We start from the raw sequence: 9,556 nt of genomic DNA, 5'->3' as shown, positions 1-9,556 counted from the left end.
TTCTTATAAAGAACAGCCAGGAGAAAATAGTAGAAGAACGAGAAAAAAACGGCGTAAAGTTGCTTGTTTTTTAGTAAAATAGCAGACAAACCGTTGGTTGGTGGGGGTTTTCTTTAGAAAATTTTTTTTTTTATAAAATTTACACATATCAGAGATAGAAAGGAATTAATTGATTCGCCTAGAAATTTTTAGTCTTTTACTAAAGTTATGAGTTAAGCATTCAATTTGAAACTAAAGTTTTTAGTAGGAAACTGAAAAAGCTGAATTTAATTTTAAGTTAAACGTTTAAGAAAAGCTGTAAACTGTAACAATATAAATTGAAAAGCTTTCTACATTCAGAATAAAAAAAATGAACTTTGAGTAAAAAAAGAACTCAGAAATGTTTCATTGAACTTTGTTTTTAGTTTTTGATGATTTAATTGTTTTCCTTCTCTGCCTGTTTTTCCATCAAAATTCTTTCATGGATTCTTGGTAATATAACATTACATTAGTATTTGAGTAACTACTACTTAAGTCGTGGATAGCTGTCAAATACTAACAAACGTTAGACGTCTGTAGAAGATTGTGTGTGTGTATGTGTGAGTCGGAGTATATGCAAAAGAATTGTAATATATAGTATATCGCGTCCTGCGGCGTTTTATCCTTGTTCATTTATAAGTACAAAACATTTATCCTGATATGTTGATATTGGATTCTTTTTCAATAACGAGGTCGCTGTTGTACACTTTTTTCTTCATTGTTTTTTGTTTTTCTATTCATGTAAAAGATCCCCAGATTTGAAAATGTGTGTTTTTTTTCTCGTTGTATGTTGCCACTTCCTGTTATATGTTTTTTTGTACTAGTTTTTGTACGTATTTTAATAGTGTGTGTGTGTGTGTTTCGCCTGACATGTCATTGCATTTTTATCGTTTAGTTCAAGTATTATAAATTTTCAAAATATCTTGTCAGACACACCAGCAGCAGCAGCAGGACTATTTGTATATTATATTTTTGCTGTTATAAATTTTGAAATGCAATTTCAATTTTTTCTCTCCGTTTCTATTTAAGTGCTATTATGGTCACACCGCTTGTAGTTGTTGCGAGGAATATAATGAAATTTGTTTGGTTGCCAAATTTAAATGGAATATTTAATTTTCTTTTGTTTCCAAATGGGTACTAGATTGACAGGAAATAGTAGAGGAGGGGGCGGGAGATTTCAATAAAGAAATAATTAAATTTTTATAAGAAATTTAGTTTTAAAAAATTTATATCATTTAATAAATTTAACTCAGATTCAAACTAACTTCAAATTTTTTTAATGAAAACTAAAGCTTTAAGTAAAGTTAATGCTTTTTTTAAACAACTAAAGCTTTTAATAGAAAGTTAAAAAAATTAAAAAGAAAGTTTTAAATTTCAATAAACAACTACAACTTTTAGTTAGTTCTGAAGCTTTAGCTGCTGAAACTTTGACTATTGGGCACATCATCACTCCATAGAGAGGGGGCATGGTCATCAATGCTTACGGGCTTATAACAGCACCTAATAGAGTTGCAATAGCTAAAGTCTAGAGAGTTTTTAAGTGAACTTAAACATAAATCTTTAAGACCAAATAACAATCAACAAATTTCGGCAGCAAAACAAATTCCTCCCCACAATTCAGTCTAAATTACATATGGATCCCGTTAAAGTAACAATTAGATTATAAGACTCTATCCCTCATGTAAATGTAAAAGAAGTTGGTTACAAGAAAAGGACAGCAAAATAAAAGAATATAAACTAGAGAACCAGAAACATTTACATCATTAATCACCCAAAACATGTTCTATAGAATTAAGATGGCTTGGGGAGTAGACACTTTTCGTATGATTGTATTTTATATGTATAAATAGAAATACTCTAATATGAAGCAAAGTAACAGAGAAGAAGATGAAACAAAAACTTTTAACCAAAAAATTTCTAAAGTACTTGATCTTATGCTCTGACAATATGGGGTAAATCAAGCCTAATAAACAGGATATTCTGTATAGGTAAGAAGCATATTTCATCTGGTGGGATTTCAAATACGAGGGTGGAATCGAGAGAAAAAGCAACGATTTTTCGAACTAAAGATTTTCTAACAACGACCCTCGTTCAAATCATACATTGAAGCAATTTCTTTTTTCATTCATTTCAACATTTAGACAGTTAGTCACAATTTAGCATAATACTACAACTACAAAACCAACAAAGTCAAGGTACTCTTAGTCGCTTGTGTCTCTGGGGTATTTTGATAATTGTACAAAATGTGTTTTGATTTTCATGGACTTTTAATTTTGTTCGGCATTTAGTTGTTTTGTTTTGTTCTTTTTCTGGGTATGAAAATCCAAAAAAAAGTTTACGTCTCCCCATTTTTTTTTTTTTTCATTTATTCATTCATAATGATGCATTAATGTTTTTCATATACAAACGACAGTCGAGTCACACAAAATCCTTGGGGAAATAACAGCAACAGAAACAAATAAACAAAGGTTCCAAAAGACAAGGACTATACAATTGGAAATGAGTTAAAATAAATTTAATTTGCATTTAAATTTCAAATAAATAACAGAAAAAATTCGAAACAGTGGTTTAGTGTCAAAAAAGAAAATCTAATACGGAACCCGGCAGTTGTATTGCAATAATTAGTTTCTAAACAACATTTAAGACAGTATTTTAATACTCAGTATGAATTACAGTCCAGTCTATAGTCTAGTCTATAGTCTAGTCTATAGTCTAGTCTATAGTCTAGTCTATAGTCTAGTCTATAGTCTAGTCTATAGTCTAGTCTATAGTCTAGTCTATAGTCTAGTCTATAGTCTAGTCTATAGTCTAGTCTATAGTCTAGTCTATAGTCTAGTCTATAGTCTAGTCTATAGTCTAGTCTATAGTCTAGTCTATAGTCTAGTCTATAGTCTAGTCTATAGTCTAGTCTTTTGTCTAGTTTATAGTCTATAGTTTAGTTTATAGTCTAGTCCATAGTTTAATTCATACTGTTAGACAGGAGCACATATCTGCCCTATAAACCCTCTGGGTATCTATGACAAGCAGAACTGACCACCCTATGCTAAGTTTGTCTGCGTGGCTGCGGGTAAGAGAGTGTCAGTCAGTCTGTCTACTTGTGGTTTTTTCATTTGTATATGTTAATGTTGTTATCAGATCGTTTTATACTTATACACTGTGTAGCAAATAATGTTGCTTTTTTCCCGAACATAAGTATGTGTTTGTGTCCAAATTGAAATATATTGTACATGTTTCATTAGCATGTTTAAATTCTTTTTGTTTTATTTGTTTGTTGGTGCTGCTGTTGATACCATATGTCATGTACCGGATATTTGTGGTTATTTATGGCTTAAAGATGTTGTCACTTTAAAATGAAAAATACAAATATACAAAGTCAGCGGACAACAAGAAGCAAAACTTTGCAACACTCCCAAAAAACCGAATACTGTAGTATGTGCTTTGTTTTGTCTATGGTTTTTTTGCCTCACAGATATTTCATTAACAATTTATTATAAAGGAAGTCAAAGAAAATTCACAACAAAAGTTGAAGTTCAAAGGAAAAATCGTCTAAAACTTTTGCACTTCGACTGCTAGTACATGGTCAGCATTTTGATGTGTTCGCAGAGATAAAAGTTTTTGCCAAGAAAATGAAAGAAAGCATTCCTGTTGACAATGTTTAAGAAATGTCCAATAAAGCTTTTAGATTTGGTTTGTGTGTTTCTTTTTTAGTTTTTCAATACAAGATTAATGATAAAAATTTGTTTGGCTTGATTAAATAGAATATTTATGCATTGTAGATGTTTGTTGTAGATTTTAAATGGCATTGGATTCTTGTTTTTAAATTTAAAAGCATTAGAGATTTAAGATATGTTCAAAAGCCAAGTCTAAAACGTGAAGAAAATTAACGCAAGGAATTGTTGTTGAATTTTTAATAAAAAGTTTATGGTGAAATCTCTTCTAAAATTTAATTTGTAGTAAAAAATTAAATTTTTAGTAAAAAATTAAATATTTAGTAAAAATTTTATTTTTACTAAAAAAAAATGGTTTTTACTAAAAAAATTTAATTTTTAGGTAAAAGAAATTATTTTTAGTAAAAAATTAATTTTTAGTTAAAAAAAAAATATTTTTAGGAAAAAAATTTATTTTTAGTAAAAAACTTAATTTTTAGTAAAAAATTTAATTTTTAGTAAAAAATTTAATTTTTAGAAAAAAATTTAATTTTTAGTAAAAAATTTAATTTTTAGTAAAAAATTTAATTTTTAGTAAAAAATTTTATTATTAGTAAATAATTTAATTTTTAGTGAAAAATGTAATTATTTTTTTTTTAAAAAATTTAATTTTTAATAAAAAATTTAATTTTTTGTAATAAATTTAATTTTTAGTGAAAAAATTGTCAGTGACGAAATTTTTAGTAATTCTTAAAAAGTTAAGTTTTTCGTTGAAAGACAACTATATAAAGGAACTTACTTGTGTACGCGTCTATAACTATAACGCCATCTAACGGAAAGAACAACATCATCATGAAAAACATAAAAGAGAGGCTTATAAGCAAAAATGAGAAGTGCATAGAAGGTACCGTTTAACAATACTAAATACAATCTATATTTGCGGTTAGCAGTGTTTTGTTGCTAATAATACAAGATGTATAAAACGTGTGGATATAACATATTATATATCATTGGAAAGATAATGAAGTCTAGTTTCCAAATATCACAACAGTTTTTAAGTTGTTTAATAACTTTAAGCACAAACTATGAAATATACAAATAAAGATTTTTTTTATATATCTAAAAGTTGAACACACAATTTTCAACAAAATTACATTAAAAATTTATTTAAAACCCTAATACTATAATTTGCATAAAAAAATACAAAAACATATGTTCAATAGTATTAGTTTTCTTTTTTGTAATCCTTCATAAAAATTGAAAACTTTTCTATTAAAACATTGTTTTTGCAATTGAATATAAAATAAATAAAATAGCTAATTTCAATTAAATCATAGTGAAACAAATTTCTAAATCTCTCTAGATTAAATGCTAAATTTACATTATGCTAAAGCTTCCGTTTTCCTTTTTTTTTGCGAACAAACACATATGCTACAAATTTTAGTTAAAACATTTCCGATACAATAAGTACATACAATCATAGATACGTAGGTATATGTATGTGTGTAAAAAAAAACAAACTTAAATGGCAGACAGTGGAACGTTTGTAATAAAAAGAAAACAAAAAGAAATATTGAGTAACAAAACAGTCATACATATAAAAATATCCATTTGAGATTAGCTTGACATTGTTGACATAGGATCCCTTATGTAAATCTAGACGAACTGCAGTATGTAAAGTATGCATGTTAGGATGAGAATATGTACTATACAGTATATTGTTATATAGATATGTATGTGCTTTTTGCCATAAGTAGAACCCTAAGGATGTTAATATACACGCCCCATTTGAAGATGGGTTTACAATAAGGATAGAAAGTAAAAAAATAAATGCACATCAAAATAATACTGTTTTTACAACAAAAAATAGCGACAACCAGGATGAAACCTAGAATGACATGTACCCTATATGAAATTGAAGTATGTTTAATTTCAGTTTAAGTTCGTTTTTGATTCTTATCTAGTTTTGTTCTAGTTCTGTTCCAGCTTTGTTCTAGTTCTGTTCTAGTTCTGTTCTAGTTCTGTTCTTGTTCTGTTCCAGTTCTGTTCTAGTTCTGTTCTAGTTCTGTTCTAGTTCTGTTCTAGTTCTGTTCTAGTTCTGTTCTACTTCTGTTCTAGTTCTGTTCTACTTCTGTTCTAGTTCTGTTCTAGTTCTGTTTTAGTTCTGTTCTAGTTCTGTTCTAGTTCTGTTCTAGTTCTGTTCTAGTTCTGTTCTAGTTCAGTTCCAGTTCAATTCTAATTATATTACAGTTTAAGCAGCGTATTTTCAAGTCGTTTACACACTTGCTAGACTATCTTTTTCTTCAGCCTTCATCTTTTTAGAAAATTTCACGCAATTATGTCTTTTACTACGGCACCATATGTTAAAATGAATAAAGTAGCTTTAACAAGTTGTTGCTAAAACGTGCTGTGTTCCAGTGTTGTCCTTGCAACGTATTATCCAACAGAGATACAAAAGATACCAGGAAAAACAACAGCCAAGCAGCAACAATAACAGCAAAAACAAAATTGGATTGTTGAACAAATTTAGCATATTGTTGCATTATACTTATACATCCACTATGCAACAATAAAAAAAACCTGAAAAAATCTTATAATATTGCAGTTAATGTTGTAGCAAAAAAATTTTAGAAAGTGTTGTTATATTGTTGCCAAAGAGAACAAAAAAAAAAAAAAACAGAAAAAAATAATGGCTGGTTACACATGCTTTTGCTCTGTGTGACATTGAATGAGCGTCCTTTTTTTCTACTGTTGCTGTTAGTTTTAAATATGCAACAGTTTTCTTCTTTGCTACTTTGTATTTTGTATTATCTTGTATACATTTTTTTCTTACGTAGAAATCTCAGCTAAAGTATATAGCTTTAGCCAACTTTTTAATATCCCAGTTAAACATACCAACACCGTATGAAAACCGGCAGTCTCAGTGAAGTGTTTCCAAAAACGAAAAAAGATACACAGCGTTTTTGAGCAGAGCTGCTGCTAAGTAACGCTTGAGTGGCTGTGTAGTGGTATTAAACATAAATGGATTTTTTGCTGCACGTTCCTTTCTGTATGTATTTATTTATTTTTTTTTAAGTTTTTTATCTTCTAAAGTGAAATAACAAACGTTGTACAAAAGTAACCTACAGTCTAGGAAAAACGCTCCTATTGAAGTGGTGTACAAAAAGGGGAAGGGCCGTTAAAGTAATGTCCTCTTTTAATACTACTTTTTTTGTCCTTGTTTATTTTCAACTTCATTTTAAGGTTGATAGAGTCTAAGTATAAATACGTATGTATGTTGGTGTCCTTGTGTATGTGTAATTTGTGCTCGCATGCGGAAAACTTAATCATTTCTATTGTATTGTTATATTGTTTAATATATTCCCAAACAAATGTTAACAAAAAACATTATCATGTTTTGGAGGATTTAAAGCCACCGATGGAGGACTTACAGTTCGTTATATTAGGATGATAAAACGTGACCAACTACAACTGTTCGAGTTCACTTTTTATTTCAGTTCTTCTTCTTAAAACCGAGTTCAGTTCTAGTTCAGTTCTAGTTCAGTTCTAGTTCAGTTCTAGTTCAGTTCTAGTTCAGTTCTAGTTCAGTTCTAGTTCAGTTCTAGTTCAGTTCTAGTTCAGTTCTAGTTCAGTTCTAGTTCAGTTCTAGTTCAGTTCTAGTTCAGTTCTAGTTCAGTTCTAGTTCAGTTCTAGTTCAGTTCTAGTTCAGTTCTAGTTCAGTTCTAGTTCAGTTCTAGTTCAGTTCTAGTTCAGTTATAGTTCAGTTATAGTTCAGTTCTAGTTCAGTTCTAGTTCAGTTCTAGTTCAGTTCTAGTTCAGTTCTAGTTCAGTTCTAGTTCAGTTCCAGTTTAGTTGGAGTTAAGTTCTAATTTTCCTCATGTTCAATTCATTGTTGGTGCCATGAAGTTTCAACATGTCTGTCCGTATAGGGTCTTAGACATTAATGTTATGGAAAATTGTATTGTATTTATTTTTATTTTTTAATTCTCGAGCAAAGCCAATGTATTCAAGCAAACAGTAAGAGTCTTGGCAACATATGTGTATGTGTAAATATAAGTAAGTATGTTAATGTGTGTCACCAATAGTTTGCTGTCTCTGTATGTAAGAATGTGTAAGGATACGAAATTTGCTTATATTTTAATATTTTATTCCTCGCGGCATCATCAAATACTCGTTAAGATCCACAATATGTATTTGCAACAAACGAGTTATCCTTTAGTTTTTTTTTTTGCAATTTATTTTTCAATTTAAATTTAATATCTATCTTTAATATGTATGCTCTCTTTAACTGTAGCATTTGTATGAATGCGATTAATAAATTTTTCTGTGTGAAAGTCCGCGTATTTAAAGCCTCATATGTAGAATATTTGAACAAATTTTAATTATTTATATATTAGCAAACTTAAACATTGATCAATTAGTCTTAAAAGAGATAAAACAAAAACTAATTATCAAAAATTTGCAACCAAATTATAAAAATCTCGCAGTTACAATTGCACTAGACTATATAATTAAATCAATATATTCCCCATTGTTACACAAATCCAGGCCTCCAACAAATAAATCATTAATATTCATAAACTAACAATTTCATTTCAATCAAAATATGACAAACCCTAAAAAATACAATAAACAATATATTTTTATTATCAACATTAATTTGATTTAAGTCGCTAAAACTAATAATAGAACCCACCTCTAGTATTCTAGATTTAAATAAAGTTTGTTTTTTATTATTAAAAAAAACACTAAATAAAAATATAAAATACTTTCCTTATCACCATAAATTTAAAACTTGAGGGTACAAGTCAGCTCATATTGAGGTTTCCTATAATTTCATGAAACTATTACCCAAACAAAAAAAATTATAAATAGCAATAATAGAAAAAAAAAACAAAACAAAACAAATTATAAATAATTAAAAAATAAGCTATATAAAAATGCATATATTTTAATTGTTTAACAGATAGAAAACACACAAACAAAACAAGATTTAAACATTTCTAGAGAAAAACAAAATTTGTTATAAAAACCCCGGTTTGAGTTTGCAATCATCACAGTCATTATTAGACTCTTATCGGAAACAAACAAAAAAAAAACTAAACATTTAAAATGAAGGTCTTCATCACTTTAGCTGTTGTTTGCTTAATTGCCTCCGCCTTTGCAGTAAGTATTAAAACAAAAACTCTCCAGGACTTAGGATCAAATATCTATTTTTTTCCTCTAGCACCACGAATTGAGCGATGAAGAAAAGGCCAAAATTAAGGCTCATTACGAGAAATGTGTTAAGCAAGAGAATGTCCCCGAGGCTGAAGCCCTTAAATTGAAAAACAAAGAATTCGCTAATGCCACACCAGCCATGAAATGTTTCGGTGCTTGCTTCCTTGAAGAGGTCGGTTTCTTGAAGGGTGATGCTGTCCAAGAAGATGTTGTTTTGGCCAAATTAGTACCCCACTATGGCGAAGAAAATGTCAAGAAAGTTTTGGAGAAATGCAAAAATGAAAAGGGTGCTGATCGTTGCGAAACCGGTTACAAAATCTTCGAATGTGTTGAAAAAGCTAAAGCTGAATTAAGTCACTAAATTGTGAATAAGAGTGATTCGGAAAAAGTATTAAGAGAATTTTAAAATTCTAAATATGTTTAAATAAATGTTGATAAAAGTAAAAAAAGTTTTGATTTGATTTAACAACAAATTTTTCAGTTCTAGTTCTGTTGTAGTTCTGTTCTAGTTCTGTTCTAGATCTGTTCTAGTTCTGTTCCAGTTCTGTTCTAGTTCTGTTCTAGTTCTGTTCTAGTTCTGTTCTAGTTCTGTTCTAGTTCTGTTCTAGTTCTGTTCTAGTTCTGTTCTAGTTCTTTTCTAGTTATGTTCTAGTTCTGTTCTAGTTCTGTTC

At 29.0% G+C, this 9,556-nt stretch overlaps 1 protein-coding gene across 1 annotated transcript; it reads left to right on the top strand.

Annotated features, from left to right (window-relative positions):
• The first annotated feature begins 8,670 nt into the window (after positions 1-8,670).
• Positions 8,671-9,334, top strand: LOC111680423 (general odorant-binding protein 56d-like). The gene is made up of 2 exons (XM_023442065.2): positions 8,671-8,831; positions 8,893-9,334. The coding sequence occupies exons 1-2, from the start codon at positions 8,778-8,780 to the stop codon at positions 9,244-9,246; spliced, it is 408 nt and encodes a 135-aa protein (XP_023297833.2). The 5' UTR covers positions 8,671-8,777; the 3' UTR covers positions 9,247-9,334.
• The last annotated feature ends 222 nt before the right edge of the window (positions 9,335-9,556 follow it).

This window comes from Lucilia cuprina, chromosome 6 (assembly GCF_022045245.1).
Source record: "Lucilia cuprina isolate Lc7/37 chromosome 6, ASM2204524v1, whole genome shotgun sequence".
NCBI lineage: Eukaryota > Metazoa > Arthropoda > Insecta > Diptera > Calliphoridae > Lucilia > Lucilia cuprina.
Note: the sequence above shows the minus strand (reverse complement) of the source record. Positions and strands in the feature narration are given on the sequence as shown.